This window comes from Cyanistes caeruleus, unplaced genomic scaffold, assembly GCF_971803275.1.
Source record: "Cyanistes caeruleus unplaced genomic scaffold, bCyaCae1.hap1.1 HAP1_SCAFFOLD_65, whole genome shotgun sequence".
NCBI classification, from domain to species: Eukaryota; Metazoa; Chordata; class Aves; order Passeriformes; family Paridae; genus Cyanistes; species Cyanistes caeruleus.
In genome coordinates this window covers 5,017,826-5,034,889 of record NW_028255884.1, presented here as the reverse complement: position 1 = coordinate 5,034,889, position 17,064 = coordinate 5,017,826, and the positions used below count along the sequence as shown (strand labels likewise).

Below are 17,064 nucleotides of genomic sequence, written 5' to 3'. Positions count from 1 at the left end.
ACCACGTGTCACAAAGGGCCCTCTGACACCCTGTCCATTTCCATCCCATGGTGACCATGTGTCACAAAGGGCCTTTGCACACACTGCCACCTGCCCTGGTTCTACCCCCATCCCCCCCAAAGTGGCCCAGGTTGGAAGGAATCCCTTGCCCAAAGTGTCTAAGACAGCCCAACAGGATCTTTAGGAACGCCTCAAACCATCAGCAAATGCTGCCCTGCTCTGCAGGCTCAGGGCAGCAGAAGGAGCCCCCAGGGCTGCCGACGCAGCCGCAGCAGGAAGGGCACGGGGCCTTGTACAGAATCTGTACAGGGACCTGGCAGCACTGAAATCAGCAGGTGTGGCAGTGTCCCCACCAAGGCAGACCTGCCACCCCAGCCGAGCCCTGGCAGTGCTGGTGCCCTTCTCCTGCCCCAGAGACCTGTGCCCCTGGGGGGTTTCTGTGCCAGAGGGCAGCCAAAGCCCACGTGCATTGGGGGCTGGGCTCCTTCCTGCAGGGGCTGTTGGCAGGAGCTCCTGGAGCTACTGCTGGCCACTCTTGCTATCTGTCAGATGATGTTGCTCCTTCCTGGAATGATGTTTTTCATGGAAGGGGTTTGCAGTAGCACAAAAACACCATCAACTGCTGAGTTTCCTAGGATGGTTAGATTGTACAGAGGTACTGTCATGTTTCAGTGTGATTTTCTGTCTGTTCTTCTGGGGGAAACATTAGCCCAGTCTCTGATGTTCAAGGCCTCAGTTGCTGCGTGTCTGTCTGTGTTGCAGCTGATGCAAGGAAAACATTTCCTCCAGACACAGAGTCCTGCCTGAATAGTCACAGAGCTACATCTATTTTTAATTTTAACTTCTTAAAATTTTTCCAGAGCCTGCTGACTGTTTTCGAGGTTTTCTCCCAATTTTCTCCCTAGTGCACATTCCCCAGAAATTGTGCTTTTACATCCTTTTGCATTTATTAAATTTACCTGCAATGACCAGTCAATCAAAACTCTGGGAAAACTTGATCTTCAGGTTGAACCCAGGCAAAATATTTATCTCCCACATCTGAAGCCATGAACTGCCAAGTACTGTCCCCACTGTCGTACTCTGTCCCCTGTAGGTGTCCTGATGCCATTTCAAAGGGGTTTCCAATGAAAGTAAGTTTTAATATTTTTGTAGTTTCCTCATTGGCATTAAAATCCTTGACTAGAAAAATCACATGTCAAAATTTCTAGGATTCTTACACACCAAAGCTGTCATTTTCACCCTGGATTTTAGAGTGTCTGAACAGTCAGACAAGGTTTTAGTATTAGACATTACAGACAAAGTCCCTGCTGTTCGGCGATACCATGACATCAGCATATAGTCCTGATGATTACTTTAGGCAGGAGCAGCAAATGCAAGAATGAGCCAAACAAGCTATTCCTGTGTTCTCATGTCCTGCACAGCAGTAACTGGGAATTCAATAATAGATTCAGGAGCAATGGGTGCACAGGGAGCCACAAAGACTTTGGGATGCTGAAATGGACCAGCCTGGTGCCTGTGCCCGGGCTGCACCGGGCTGAGTCCAACTGGATGATCTAACAATGGTTGAATGGACACACCGTGGGCCACTGGAGACTCCTACTCCTAGTTCTGTGAGCTACAGTATTCACCTGTGATTCACCAGATGATTTTTTTCATCTTTGCTTGAAATCCAGGAGAAGAAAAGGTCAACATGAAGAAGTGTTCTTCCAATTCTAGTGACAGTTGTGTCTGCACACCACCTGTGCCCATGGCAGGGTGGTTGGAACTGGATGATGTTTATGATACTTTGCAACACAAAGTACTCCGGGATTCTTTGGTTCCCCAAGCGGAGACCAAAACTGAGCCGTGTAAATCCCTGCTTTTTTTCAGTGCCTGCTGCTTCTTCCTTTGTTCCAAGCAAGTCCAGGATTTTATTTCATGTGTCTTTAAGGTGCCTGGACAGAAGAGAGGGAGGGCAGCTGCAGCGCAGAGCTTGTGTCCCATCAGAGTCTCTCTCTCTCACAATGGTGCCAATGCCGCTGCCTTGGGACACCTGAGTGTGTAAGGTGAGCCCACCCTCAGGCACGGCCATCCAAGTCAGTCAGGGGCACAAGCTGCAGCTGAAGCTTCCACGCGTTGCTGTGAGGCTTCAAGTGAAGAGAAAGCCATTGTGGCCAACTCTGCTGAAGCCTTTTGCCAAACCAAAGGCAGCTGTGCCCACAGCCTCCCCCTGTTTGGCACCCGGCTGCTGCGGCCGCCTCAGTGCGCAGGTGCCGACGTTGGGGCTGCTGCTGTTCCTGGGCACACTCTGCTGCTGTTCCTGGGCACACTCTGATGCTGTTCCTGGGCACACTCTGCTGCTGTTCCTGGGCACACTCTGCTGCTGTTCCTGTGCACACTCTGCTGCTGTTCCTGGGCACACTCTGCTGCTGTTCCTGGGCACACTCTGCTGCTGTTCCTGTGGGCTCCAGAGCCGCTTGGGCAGCAGCCACTGGGCAGCCCTGCTGGAGGAGACATCGCCACCCTCCCCATGGTGGCAGCAGCTCTGTGGGCCCCGAGCTCTGTGTCAGGGGACCCTCGGTCACAGCACCATGGCCTGGGCAGCCGTGAGGGCCGGGGCTGGCTCTGCCCACTGCCCCTTATCGCAGGCACCCAGTGGCCGTGGCCTGGCAGCACCCCCTGCCCTCCATGTCCCCAGCCAGCCCAGCCTGGGCACCTTGGGCTGTCCCCACCCTCCCGATGGGGTGGTGTCCCAGCTTCGAGGGCTTCTGCTGCAGGCCTGGGAGACATTTTGGGGAAGCGCCAGAACAGCCGGGTGGGTGTCAGGAAAAAGGCGGCTGCCCGGGGGCTGCTTATGGCCTCTGATACCTCATTCCTCAGGGCTTCCCACCACCCCGGCCCCTCAGGGGCCTCCTGTCCCCTTGGAACCTTTTGCCACCCACTCCCTCACACATCCCCCTTGTGCTTTCCCACTGCCTTGTCCCATCAGGGCCTCCACAGCCCCTCATCCCTTCATGGCCTCCCAGCACCCCGTCCCCTCAGGGTCTCCCCCAGCCTGGCCCAGCAGCAGCGCCGCAGCCCCACAGGAGCTCCAGAGGAGCAGGATCAAGAGGCACCTGGGAGCCCTCAGCAACCCAGCCAGCACCACACGGGCACAAGGACACAGATGGCGCTTCCTGGCTGGGACAGGGCTTGTGCCTTCAGCAAAACCACCAAAGGCCAAGGGTTTCTGGCCATTTCCCTGCACCACTGCACGCCCTGACAGGTTGCTGAGCACAAGCCCCCTTTTCCCTCTCTTCCCCTATGCCCCACACACCCTGGGCAGCAAAAGAAAGGTCCTGGGACTCTGTTTATTATAACATATCCTGTATTTACTGTAAGGGAACATTTTAATAGAGAAAAAGCATGATATTTTAGTAAAAGCCTGTCTGCACAACCCAGCTTTTAATTCAAGCAACAATATTAAAAGCAGTGTCCTTGAAACTCTCCTGAAACAGCGAGAATAAAGAAAAACAATGGCATTCTGTACATTGAAAAGAATGTAAACAATATGTGTTAACCAGTTGTAGCCTGTTAAGCCCTGTGAACCCTGTCGGACCCTATAAAAGTCTGCTAAAGATAGAAATAAACGATGTTTGCTACACCTCTGTGAGGACTCAGTGAATAGTCTGAGAGGTTTTCCATTAGCCTATTGGACCAAAATGTTATATATTGCTGTGGGCAGAAGAAACTCTGACTTTCACAAGCTATGGCTGACTTGTTGCTCCTCTATAAATCTCACGCCTTGAGACTGATATCTTATCGAGCTACTTGCGCAATAAATCATCTCAAAGCATAGTGGTTCCACCCTCATTTTTCATCTTGACACCAAATGCACACTGGAGGTGTCTGGGGCCATTCATCATTTCTCTGCTCTCCAGCACCAAGGCAACGCACTCTGGCTACAGCTCTGAGCTCGTGCCCATGGCAACCAGCCCTGGCAATGGGGCTCCATGGAGCTGCTCTCAGGAACACCCCAAGAGCTGGGGAGTGCCCCAAAACTGCCTCAGAAATGTGAGATACCCCAAAATCTCTTCAGGAATGTGAAATATCCCAAAACTCACTCAGTAATGGGCTCCCCCTTTGATCATTATCCCCAAACTTTGGCTGTCTCATTGCAGACCCCACCCCACATCCCAAATCCCAACCCCAACCCATCCCATCCCTGCTGGACATCAAGACCCCCTTCCCAAGCCTTACTTTCCTCATTTCACACCTCCCAAACTCCATCCCACCCAATACCCATCTCACCCCTCCTGATTTGCATCCCATTTTGCCCAATCCCCTTCCAACCCCTTTCCACTTGATGCCTTTAGAAGGCTGACCTAGAACAGAGGCTGGACAGAGTTAAGTATAAAGTTTATTAAAAGGCCTTAAAGGATACAACTTGCGCAGTACAAGAGCCTGGCCAGGGCTACACCCAAGATGGACCAAAAACAAATGTCACACAAATGGACAACTGATCACAAGGTCTCACATTTTTAGAAGTTTAGGTCCATCTCCGTATTTGAGTTCATGGTCCAATTAGAGCTTCAGATGATGAAGTCCCATCCTTCCTGTTCTCTCTCTTCAGTCCACACTTGTTCATACTTTTGGACATGGAACTTATAATGATTGTCCTTGGTATCAAGCTAGAAAAGGAATTGTTTCGTCTACCTACTCTGTGAAGAGAGCTCACTAACACTTAATAGGAAGTTCAAAGCTACAAACTCAGGCAGTGCAGAATATGAAAAATAGGAAAGTTAAAACTTAAGACATCACACCCTGAGGAGCTGTGGAATCCAGGAATTCTGGGTGGGAATGAGTACTTTTCAGTGGCATAGAGTGTGGTTTTGAGGTGACAGATTGAATCCTCTCATCTCTTTGAGTGACAAAAAATAGAGAATACTACAACAGATACTCCCGCAGTCCCCAAATCCTCCCCATTATCTCCTTGAATCCCAGATTCCCTTAAGCACTAGGAAAAAGTGAGGCTTTAGATGCCCTTGATGAATTTGTAGACTTTTACCCAAATTTTGTCTGTTTTAAAGGGATGAAGATGAATTAAAAGAATATCAGGGCCAAATCAAAATGACCATCACCCCAGTGTGTTCCCAACACAGATCACTGGGAACGTGGGTCATCAGGGCTCTGCCCAACGTGGGTCCTCTGATGGGGGATGGAGCTGGGGCAGCACATGAAGCTCTTCCTGCACTTGGGGCACTCGCAGGGCTTCCCTTACCGGTGCATCCGTTGGTGTCTGGCCAAGTTAGACCTGTCTGAGAAGCTCTTCCCACACTGTGGACACTCATAGGGCCTCTCCCCAGTGTGGATGCGCCGGTGGATGGGGAGGTTGGAGTTGTGCTTGAAGCCCTGTAAGAGACGGTCCGAAGATTCCCTCATCTGTCTCACAACCGTCTCAAGGACAGAGACTCAGACCCTGAATATCACAAGGGACTTGGTTTGGGGGTTTGGGCCTAGCTGAGATGGATGTTTGCTACGTGATTGTTTGCAGGTGGTTGCACGGTACACTGCTCTCGTTCCTGCTGGTGAGCAGATGCTTGGTAACCTGCACAACGGGTTTTCCACAACTCATGGCTCTCATTCCTGCTGGTGAGCAGAGGCTTGTGCCTGGTACCCGGTGCAATGGGTTTTCCACAACACCTTGTCCTTGTTCCTGCTGGTGAGCAAAGACTTGCAAGACATGGATCGCTCTGTACCCTACACCTGCTCCCCGCGCAATGGAATTTCATCACAATGATCATCAATCTCATCTGGTTTTGGCCCTGCGCCCCTCGCTTTGCAAAAGACTATAAAATTATACCCCAAACTTACCTTCCTTTGAGATCTCCCCAACGGACAGAAGACTCTGCGTCGTTGGACGGCTGAGTGGACTTCGACGTTGGTATCTATAATCCCCTTACTCTCTTTTCCTTATGCTTTGCTTTCTCCTCTTTTCTCTCTATCGCATATTAGTGCTGATGAGCACTCAATAAAGTGTGTTTTCTTATTTAAGTCCTTGGTTTGCTGATAATATTTTGTACTCTAAGACCGACTAAAAGAACCACATCACGAATCCCACCTTGAAGATCGTGACAATCCCAGATGCCAGCTCAGCCCCTTGTGCAACTCTCACCCTTTGGCTCAGCCTTTGTGTCCCCTGGAGGCGCTGGCAGAGCTGATGGGGTGGGGCAGGAGCGGGGCAGCCCCAGCGTTCCCCTGGCAGTGACAGCACAGCCGGGCCAGCAGCCCCAGCGTTCCCCTGGCAGTGCCAGCACAGCCGGGCCAGCAGCCCCAGCGTTCCCCTGGCAGTGACAGCACAGCCGGGCCAGCAGCCCCAGCGTTCCCCTGGCAGTGACAGCACAGCCGGGCCAGCAGCCCCAGCGTTCCCCTGGCAGTGACAGCACAGCCGGGCCAGCAGCCCCAGCGTTCCCTCCCTGGAGACGCTCCAAGGGAAGCGGCCAGAGCCGCGTCCAGTCAGCGGAACTGAGCGGCCACTGAGCACCCCCGGCCTGGGCTGCTGTGGATTCCTCTGCACACAGCTCGGGGAAGGTGCCCTTGGCCACCCCCACAGTGCCACAGACAAGTGTCACACACAGTTACAGAGCTCTGCACACAGCTCACAGGAGCAGTTAATTTAAAAAAAAAAAAAAAACAACAAAAAAACCACCAGGAGAAAGAGAACTCCTACCTAGCAGAGCTGTTCCACCCTTCAGTTGAGACACCTGCATGCACACAAGACCTGGGGCTACAAAAAATGAGGCTTCATTGGCACATTTGCAGGTAAATCAGGTTTAGGACAGGCTATCAGCAGAACTGTTCTCAGCTGGGTGAAAAAGGCCCCTTTGGCAGTTGCAGAGCCAGTGAAAATGCAGACCCTCAGCCCATGGGGGAGAAAAGGGCTCTGAATTCCCCTCCCCTGACACACAAACCCTGCTCCCAGGCTGCTCCCCACACAGGATTCTACTGGAGGACTGTGGAAAGCTGAGAGTTGGCTCTGGCTTCTTCATGTTCCATGTCCTAAAGCTGCCTGGGAGAAGAAATTTAGGGTCAGCTCCACTGGCACAATCCCTCCTGGCCCAGGGCACAGCCCCAGGAAGGTCTTTGCTCCTCCCTCGGCTCTCCCTGAGGAGGCTGGCAGGGCTCGCAGGTTTATGGCATTTGTCCTTGCTGCCCCTCACATCCCACTGCCCCACAAAGAGCCCCGAGCCACCCGTGAGGGACAGGCCCTGCTGGGCCAGGCCTGGGCTCAGGGCTTGGCCTTTCTGCTTCCTCCAACCCAGCCAGGGCTGGCTCAGCATTGCAGTTCCTGTGCTGTGCCCCAAGCTCGCTCGGGCCCTGCTGGAAAGGGACCTGAGGTACCTCCATCCCCTCGGGCAGTGCATGGGAGAAAACAACAAACTTCTCAGGAGGATGGGCAACAAACTTTCAGCTGCAAACTTTAGAGAATGAGGTACTTGGGAAATCATAAATCTGCATGCAATTAGAGGAAATCACTTCACTAAGCACTGACTGAGCCAACTCGTCCAACCCATCCAACTTCAAGCTATCCAGATTTTGAAAACTGAAGTCAGGGGAAGAGAGAGGGACAAAGATCCACAGTCAGCCTTGGATCCAGCGCCATCTCAGCTGCTGTGAGCTCCAGGGCCGTGGCACATGTCAGTGTCACACCCGTGTCACAGCCTCACCTGCTCTGCTCCCTCTCCCAGCTGGGGTTTTTGGGGTGCCAGGGGCTTGGCAGCTACTTTGGGGCTGGAGCAGAGGCTGCAGTGGCTGGGCTGGGGCAGTGACCGCCCCACACAGGCAGAACTTGCTCTGCCCCCAAACACACCCTGGAGATGTCTGGGGCCATTCATCATTTCTCTGCTCTCCAGCGCTGAGGCAACGCACTCTGGCTACAGCTCTGAGCTCGTGCCCATGGCAACCAGCCCTGGCAATGGGGCTCCATGGAGCTGCTCTCAGGAACACCCCAAGAGTTGGGGAGTGCCCCAAAACTGCCTCAGAAATGTGAGATACCCCAAAATCTCTTCAGGAATGTGAAATATCCCAAAACTCACTCAGTAATGGGCTCCCCCTTTGATCATTATCCCCAAACTTTGGCTGTCTCATTGCAGACCCCACCCCACATCCCAAATCCCAACCCCAACCCATCCCATCTCTGCTGGACCTGGACATCAAGACTCCCTTCCCAAGCCTTACTTTCCTCATTTCACACCTCCCAAACTCCATCTCACCCAATACCCATCTCACCCCTCCTGATTTGCATCCCATTTTGCCCAATCCCCTTCCAACCCCTTTCCACCTGATGCCTTTAGAAGGCTGACCTAGAACAGAGGCTGGACAGAGTTAAGTATAAAGTTTATTAAAAGGCCTTAAAGGATACAACTTGTGCCTGGCCAACAAGATACAACAAGAGCCTGGCCAGGGCTACACCCAAGATGGACCAAAAACAAATGTCACACAAATGGACAACTGATCACAAGGTCGCATATTTTTAGAAGTTTAGATCCATCTCTGTATTTGGGTTCATGGTCCAATTAGAGCTTCAGATGATGAAGTCCCATCCTTCTTGTTTTCTCTCTTCAGTCCAGACTTGTTCATACTTTTGGACATGGAACTTATAATGACTGTCCTTGGTATCAAGCTAGTAAAGGAATTGTTTTGTCTACCTACTCTGTGAAGAGAGCTCACTAACACTTAATAGGAAGTTCAAAGCTACAAACTCAGGCAGTGCAGAATTTGAAAAATATGAAAGCTAAAACTTAAGGCAACACACCCTGCAGGACAGTGGAATCCAGCAATTTTGGGTGGGATTGAGTAGATTTCAATGGCACTGAGTAGTTTTGAGGTGACAGATAGAACTCGCTCATCTCCTTGCGTGCCAAGAGATGAAGACAAATATACCAAATACCCCCAAAACCCTTTCCATTATCTCCCTGAATACCAGATTCCCTTCAAGCACTAGTAAAAGAGATGTTTTAGATGCCTTTGATGAATCTGTAGACTTTTACCCAAATTTTGTCTGTTTTAAAGGAATGAAGATGAATCAAAAGAAAATTAGGGCCAAATCAAAATGACCACCAGCCCAGTGTCTTCCCAACACAGATCACTGGGAACGTGGGTCATCAGGGCTCTGCCCAACGTGGGTCCTCTGATGGGGGATGGAGCTGGAGCAGCGCATGGACACCTTTCTGCACTTGGGGCACTCACAGGGCTTCCCTTACCGGTGCCTCCGTTGGTGTTGGGTCAAGCTAGAGCTCCAGGAGAAGCTCTTCCCACACTGGGGACACTCGTAGGGCCTCTCCCCAGTGTGGATGCGCCGGTGCTTGATGAGGTTGGAGTTGTGCTTGAAGGCCTTCCTGCAGTCGGGGCAGCGGAAGGGCCTCTCATCCGTGTGAATCAGCTGGTGCAGGAGGAGATGGGAGCTGGTCTGAAACCTCTTCCCACACTGGAGACACTCGTAGGGCCTCTCCCCAGTGTGGATCATCTGGTGGATGGTCAGTTGTTTCCTCCATATGAAGGTCATCCCACATTTCTCACAGTCATAGGGATGTTCCCCAGTGTGAGTCCTCTGGTGGATAGTCAGGCTGGAGCTCTGGGTGAAGCTCTTCCCACATTCCCCACACTCATAGGGTCTCTCCCCAGTGTGGATGCGCCAGTGCCTGATGACGTGGGAGTTTCGCTTGAAGCCCTCCCCACAGTCAGGGCAGCGGAAGGGCCTCTCATCCGTGTGAATCCGCTGGTGCCTGAAGAGACTGAACCTAATGTGAAACCTCTTCCCACACTCAGGACACTCGTAGGGCCTCTCCCCACTGTGGATGCGCTGGTGGGTGATGAGTTGGGAGTTGCAGCTGAAGCCCTTCCCACATTCTCCACACTCGTAGGCCCATTCCCCAGTGTGGATCATCTGGTGGCGGATCAGGAATGAGCTCCGGCTGAAGCTCTTCCCACACTCCAAGCACTTGTAGCGCTTCTCCCCATCCTGAAGCTGCTCATGGACCACCAGCTCAGAGCCCTGGCTGGATCTCTGGCCGCCTTCCCAGCACAGGGTGGGTCTTTCCTCCTCAGAGCACCCTGGGATGGCTTTGGAGCCCCTCCTCCTGCGGGATCTCTGTGGATTTCCCTCCCCACTGGATTCCTGCACTGTGGAGCTGCTCAAATCAGCCTCTTCCATGAGGTTCTGCCGTGGGGATTTGTCCTCCCTGGTCTCCATCCTCAGCTCCTTGTCTGGGGGAGGAAGGACAAGGAGAGGATGGGATTTGCCTCCGTGCCAGAGGGAAGGGGAAGGAGATCCCCCCAGTGCGTCCCCGGCAGGACGGCGTCGGCAGCGGGGTTGTCCTGCAGCCGGGGGCCAGGCTGGGCTGGGAGATGGAGCAGGAGAGAGGGGGAAAGGGGCACTGACTTCCTCCTCACCTGCCTGGGTGTCCCGGGGCATCTTCCTCTTCCTCACATCCTCTTCCTCCATTGGGCCAACGGTCTGGGAATGAGAAATCCATGTTTGGGGAGAAATACAATTCACGAGCACATTGGAATAGGGGGTTCCTCCTGCCCAAGTCCATCTCTAGAAATCACAAGCTATCCATAAAAACCTCCCAAACACCAAGATTCATCCCCTAAAATGCCCTCCAGGAGTTCCCCATCTCTGGTCTCTCCCCTTTCATGTTCAGGGGTTCCCCCCTGTCCCAGCTGCTGGGGGTCACGCTTGTACTGGGAGTTCTCCGTTTGCTTGGTCCCTGCCCTCCTCATGCTGCTGGGAGTGCCAGGAATCTGCAAAGTTCTCACCTTTTCCATCTTCTCACTAACAGATGCTGGGAACCCCAGTGTCTCCACAAGGGGCATTTTCCACTGAGCTTTGCAGTCCTTAATACCTAAATATCGCCCCCCCCCCCCCCCCCCCCCCCCCAAATCCAACCCAGGGACCCCCCAGGATATCTGGGCTGAGCTCCCTGTCTCAGGGCACCTGTGGGATGGGGGATGATGATCCCATGGGTGAGGGGCTGTGAATTCAGGGAGTGCTCGACCTTGTGGTTCCTTCTCCTTTCCCTGATCTTCCTTTGTCTCTCCTCTTCCATCCTTTCTACTCCTCTTCCTACCTAACGCTAGCTCCTTCTCCTACTTCCATCCCTTCTCTCTCTCCTTCTTCATCCCTCCTCCTCCTCCCCCAGGAGCAGTGACACCCTCGGTGCCCCGTTCCCAAACCCCTCACAGCCCACGGCAGGAGCGGGGATGGAGCCGGGACAGGTCGGGATGGGCAGCGCGGGGCTCTCCGCTGCTCCCACCCGCTGGGGACGGGGGGAACCCGGCCCGGGGAAAAGGAGAGGGAAACTGGGAAAATTGAGGGCTGCAGATCCAACCTGGGGCTGGCTGGGGACCCTGGCTGGGGACTGCCAGCCCTTGGGGCTCCTCTGGGGAGATGCGGGAGGGGGGAACACAGAGAGGGCTGGGGGATCCCAGGAGTGGCAGCACTGGCAGGGACTGGTTTGGACTGGGGTAACTGGAACCTTACTGGGGTAACTGGGAATCCTTGGGAATGAGCACAAGCATGCTGAGGGCAGCTGGGATATACTGGGAGTGTCTGTGACCATCCTGGGAACAGCTGGAACCACACTGGGAGAAACTGGGAGTGAGTGGGACCGTGCTGAGATGGACTGGGACTATTCCAGGGACAACTGGGATCATACCAGGAGGAACTGGGAAGAATTGCAACTATTCTGGGATCATACTCAACTGGGATCATACTGGGATCACAGTGGGAGCAGCTGGGTCCCTGCTGGCTGAGACTGGGATCCCACTGAGGGTGACTGGAATCATACTGGGATTGACTGGGAGTGGCTGGGAACAACTGGGATCATGCTGAGAGCAACTGGGAGGAGCTGGGAATGACTGGGAGCGTGCTGGGGCTGACTGGGATATACTGGGAGAGACAGGGAGTCCCAGGGATCACACTGGAGGCTACTGGGGTCACAGTGGCACTGCCAGGGAGCAACTGGGGGCCACTGGCCTCATCCTGGGAGTGACTGGGATGTGACTGGGAGTGTGAAGGAAACTGGAAAATTGGGGAAAAAACGAAAAAAACCCCAGGATAAATTCAAGGAAAATGGAAGGGAAAATTCAGGGAAAAACCAGAAAAATATCAGGGTGAAATCCAAAAACATCAGGGGAAAATCAGGAAAAAATTGGGAAAAATTTGGAAAAATGGGAAAATTTGAAAAAATTGGGGAAAACCAGGAAAAATTTGGGGGGGAAAAAAAGAGAAAACTCAAGGAAAAAATGGGGAAAAATTGGGGAAAAAAGTCAGGAAAAGAAAGTGGAAAAAAATTTGGGAAAAATCAGAAAAAATGGGGGAAAAATCAGGAAAAACCAGGGAAAATTGGAAAGAATATTGGGGAAATCAGGAAAAAAACTGGGAAAGAACTTGGAAAAATTGGGGAAGATCCATAAAAGAAAGAGGAATAAAATCTGGAAAGAAATAGGAAAAATCCCAGGAAAAATCAGGTAAAAACTAGGAAAATTTCAGAAGAAATTGGGAAAAAGCTAGAAATGAATTGGAAAAGGAAAAGAGAAAAATCAGAAAAAAGTGGGAAATACATGAAAAAAATTGTGAAAAATGGTGAGAAATCAGGGAAAATATCAGGAAAAGAAAGCCGAAAAGACCCTGGGAAAAAGCAGGAAAAAATTAGGAAAAATACTGGAAAAATGAAGGAAAAACCAAAAATATTTGAGAAAAAAAATTGCAAAAAAAATCTGGAAAATAATTGGGAAAAAATCAGAGAAAAAATGTGGAAAAAAAGGAAAATCACGGGAAAATCAGGGAAATGAAATGGAAAAGGATAAAAATATCTGGAAAAATCAGAAAAAAAATAATGAAAAAAAATCAGGAAAGAATTGAGGAAAACCAGAAAAATTAGGGAAAGGATAAGGGAAAAATCTGGAAAAAAATGGGAAAAAAAGGAAAAAACACAAAAATCAAGGAAAAGTTTGAGAAAAAAAATGGGAAAAAATTGGAAAAAATTGGAAAAAAAAATCAGGAAAATAAAAAAAATTCATTGAAAATATTATGAAAAAAAATAAGGGAAAATCAGGAAAAATATTGAGAAAAAATTGGGTAAAATCAAGAAAAGAGAGGGAAGAAACCTGGAAAAAATCAGGAAAAATCAGTAAAAAAATTAGGAAATACAGGGAAAAATCAGGGACAAATTGTGAAAAAAATTGGGGAACGATGAGGAATAAATTGCGAAAAGAAGAGGGAAAAGTCAGGAAAAAATGGGGAAAAATCAAGAAAAAAATTTAGGAAAAGAATTGGGAAAAAACAGGGAAAAATCAGAAAAAGAAAGAGGAAGAAGACTGGGAAAAAACTGGGGAAAATCAAGGAAACAAATCAAGTTAAAAATCAGGAAAAGAAAGTGAGGGAAAAAACTTTGGAAAAATGGGAAAAAAATTGGGAAAAAACCAAGAAATATCAAGGAAACAAACAGGAAAAAATCAGGAAAAATTAGGAAAAAAAAGGGGAAATATTGGGACAAATCAGAGGGAAAAATCAGGAAAAAAATTTTAAAAATACTCGAGAAAAATTGTTTGAAAAATGAGGAAAAAAATCAGGAAAAGAAAAAGGGAATAAAACCTGAAAAAAATCAGGGAAAAAAATCAGGGAAAAAAATAAAAAAAAAAAAAGAAAAAGAAAAAAATTGCAGGAAAATCAGGAAAAGAAAATGGGTAAAACAGGGGAAAAAATCTTGAAAAAAATGGGAAAAACCAGAAAAATTACAGAAAAATTGGAGAAAAAGTTGGGAAAAAGACAGAAAACTTTGGGAAAAGAAGAGGAAAAAATCAGGAAAAAATGGGGAAAAAATTGGGAAAAATTCAGGGGAAAATGAGGGAAAAATCAGGAAAAAATAAGAAAAAAAACAAAGAGAGAAAAAAATTGGGGAAAATCAGGAAAAGAACAGGATGAAATCCCCCTATCCCATTTTTCCATGGAATTTTGGGAATTGCGTGCCTGGGAGGTTGTAGAAGAATTTCCAGATCTGGGAATCCAGGGAGTGGGGAAAGGTGGAATTTCAGAAGAGCTGGTCAAAATTTTTGGGAAGGTTGATAGCCTGGTCCTATTCCAGCTTCCAGAATGTTCAGATGAATCCCACGCCTCCTTCCAGCTGGAAATCATGGAAAAATCACGGGAAAGCTGTGATTCAAATTCATGGAGTTTTGCCCCCAAAGCACCCTTTTTTCCCACCAAAATTTCTATTTTTCCCCCAAATTTCAATTTCTGAGATAATTAAATGGCGAAGATAATGGGAAATGGGGAAAAATAAGATAGAAATTGAGGAAGAATGGGGAAAAGTTTGGGAAAATTAGAAAAATATGGGGGAAAAGTGAGAAAAATGGGAGGAAAAATGGAGCAAAATAGAGGAAAATGAGGAAAAATGGGGAAAAAATAGGGAAAAAATGGGATAAAAATAGGAAAAATTTGAGGAAAATGAGATGGAAATGGAGAAAAAATTGGGAAAAATGGGAGAAAGAAAGGGAAGAAAATTAGGATAAAATTGTGGAAAAATGAGATAAAACCAGGATAAAAATGGGGGGGGGGGGGGGGGAATAAGGAAAACTGGGATAAAAATGGGAATAAAAATGGTAAAGACGAGGCAAAAATGGGGGAAAAATGGTAGAAATTGGGGAAAATAGGAGTAAACATGGGGAAAAAACTGGTAGGAAATGGAGCAAAAATAGGGTAAAATGGGGAAATAATAGATTAAAAACAGAAAAAAAAATGGGAAAAATAGGAAAACATGGGGAACGATTTGAGGAAAAATGGAGGAAAAATAGGAAAAAAATCAGAAAAACTGGGAAAAAATGAGGACAAATGAGATAAAAAAATGGAAATTGAGGGGAAAAGGAAAAAAAAGGAGGAAAATTGGGGAAAAATAAAAAATAGGACAAAAATTTGGAAAATTGTTATGAAAATGGGATAAAATTAGAAAAAATAGAGCAAAAATGGGATAAAATTGTGGAAAATGGGATAAAATGGAGACAAATTGTACTCTAATAGGGAATGACTGGGAGTGACTTGGCTTATCGTGGGGTGCACAGGAAACTGGAGCCACACGTGGGGAGCAACTGGGCAATGCTGGGAGCAGCCACTGCCGGCACCGGGAGCCCCGAACCCCTTTCCCGGCCATGCCGGACCCGCATCCCCCCGGCCCCTTTGCCGGGGCTCTGCCGCCACCGCCACCGGGACCCCCCAAAAACACCTCCCGGGGACCCCCGGGGTGCCCCCGAGGGGCATCTGCGGCTCGGCTCTGGAGCCCTGCCATCCCCAAACATCCCCCCCAAAAACCCCAAAGCCAGGGAGCCCCGGGGGATTTGGGGCGAGCTCCCCCTCCCCGGGCACCTGCGGGATGGGGGGCGATGGTCCCGAAGGAGCTGCAGATGCAGAGAGCGGGGAGCGCAGGTGGAGCCTCCTCTGCCTGCTCCAGCTCTTCCTCCTCCTGCTCCTCCTCTTCCTCCTGCTCTGTCCCTCCTCTTCCTCCTCCTCTGTCCCTCCTCTGTCCCTGGGCGTGGTTCGGAGCCCTCGGGTGAGCGGGGCCGGGCCGGGACATGATGGGAAAGGGCTGGGTCCCCCCCAAACCGATCTGGGGGCAGCGGAGCTTTGGGGGAACAATGGGAACGGGGCAGGACAGGGGAACAGGGGGAGGTGGGAGCACTGAGGGTCCCCCAGTTCACCCCAGGAGCCCCAAGCCCCGTCCCAGCCCCCCCAGTTCCCCCCGCAGCCCCGGCTGAGGGGGGCTCAGCCCAGGAGCCGCCGTCGTTCGGGGCTCCCCCGAGTGCAGGAACGGGAGAGTTCCCGGCTCGGGGAGGCCCCAGCACAGGAGGGGATCTTGTCCCTCTTCCAGGGCCCTTCAGGGTCTTCAGGCCCCTCTCAAGAGGAGTTTTTCTCTTTTTCAGGTTTTTTGGGGGGGATCCCACCACTACAGGGGTGTTTTTTCCTCCCCATTTTAGGGTGTTTGTGCGGCCGCAGCCCCACAAGCCCCTTTTGAGGGGGGATCATGACGGCTTTAAGTGACATTTTTAGGGGTGTCCCCACCCCAAGCCCCTGTAGGGGATGTTTTGTCCCCCAGGGTGGATTTTGGGGGTTCTCTCTACCATGGCCGCTTTAAGGGCCCCCGGTGTTGTCGGGTCCCACTGTAATTCCTCTTAAAAGGGCAACACCGCTCCCGTTGGTTCCGGCAGTGGAGCCCGAGAGGGGTTGGGGGTCCCGGGAGGGGTTTGGGGTACCTGGGTGATGCCGATGAAGGCGATGGGGTCCTCATGCTGGGTATAAACCTTGGTGAGGGTTTCCTGGGGGGTTTTCGGAAGTTCTGGGTGTTTTTAGGGCCACGGTGGTATTTGGGGGGTTCTCAAGGGGGTTTACAGGAACCCTGATGGGGGAATTTGGGCGATCCCGGGGATGAAATTGGGGGTCCCAAGGTTGTTTTGGGGAACCTGCTGGTGATGGAGATGGGGACCCCATGCCAGGTATGTGTCGTGGTTTTAAACCAATAACTAAGAAAATTACTTACTTCTTGCTGTGAGATATGGATTAGAACAAGAGCAAAACAGGCATCCAACTTAAAAGGGAATAAAAAAAAAAAGTTTATTGACAAACTACAATAATAAGAACACCAGAATAAACTTCTAGAAAAACCTCTCCATCCCTTATCTACCCACTATTCCCTTGTTCACATGACAACAGAGACAAAAACTCTGGAACTCTGATAGTTAAAACAGTCCCAATTCTTGCTAGTCTTTTCACCCGTCTTTATAGAGAAACAGAAGTTTCTTCCTGTTAATTTATGGAGTTTCTCACAAGAAAACTATTTTTGTTATAGTTTTCTATTGCCCTAATGTTAGCTGCTCAGAGCTGCTATTATTAGAGTTCACTCCTCCCATTTTCACATCACTCTGAAGTATGTATGGGCCATGCGTCTAGAGATAGCATTTTTAAGGATAAGTTATTCAAAGGCAAAAAAAGTCTTCTTCATCTGTTTCTGTGAGCTTCACCAGAAAACAGTTTTCTCATGGCCTCTCAGGGCT

General features: G+C 50.0%; 1 protein-coding gene across 1 annotated transcript; it reads right to left on the bottom strand.

Annotated features, from left to right (window-relative positions):
- Positions 1-8,338: 8,338 nt before the first annotated feature.
- LOC147647272 (uncharacterized) lies at positions 8,339-14,147 on the bottom strand. Its single transcript, XM_086872569.1, has 2 exons — positions 10,411-14,147; positions 8,339-10,224 (listed from the first exon to the last, which is right to left on the bottom strand). Exons 1-2 carry the CDS (start codon positions 10,460-10,462, stop codon positions 9,218-9,220), a joined length of 1,059 nt encoding a protein of 352 aa, XP_086728695.1. The 5' UTR covers positions 10,463-14,147; the 3' UTR covers positions 8,339-9,217.
- Between the last annotated feature and the right edge of the window lie 2,917 nt (positions 14,148-17,064).

Bases quoted from the DNA above. Each gene is read 5' to 3' on its own strand.
- LOC147647272 (XM_086872569.1), bottom strand. From the start codon at position 10,462: ATGGAGGAAGAGGATGTGAGGAAGAGGAAGATGCCCCGGGACACCCAG. The intron at 10,225-10,410 runs GTGAGGAGGAAG...TTCCTCCCCCAG, and splicing joins GCCCCGGGACACCCAGGCAG to ACAAGGAGCTGAGGATGGAG.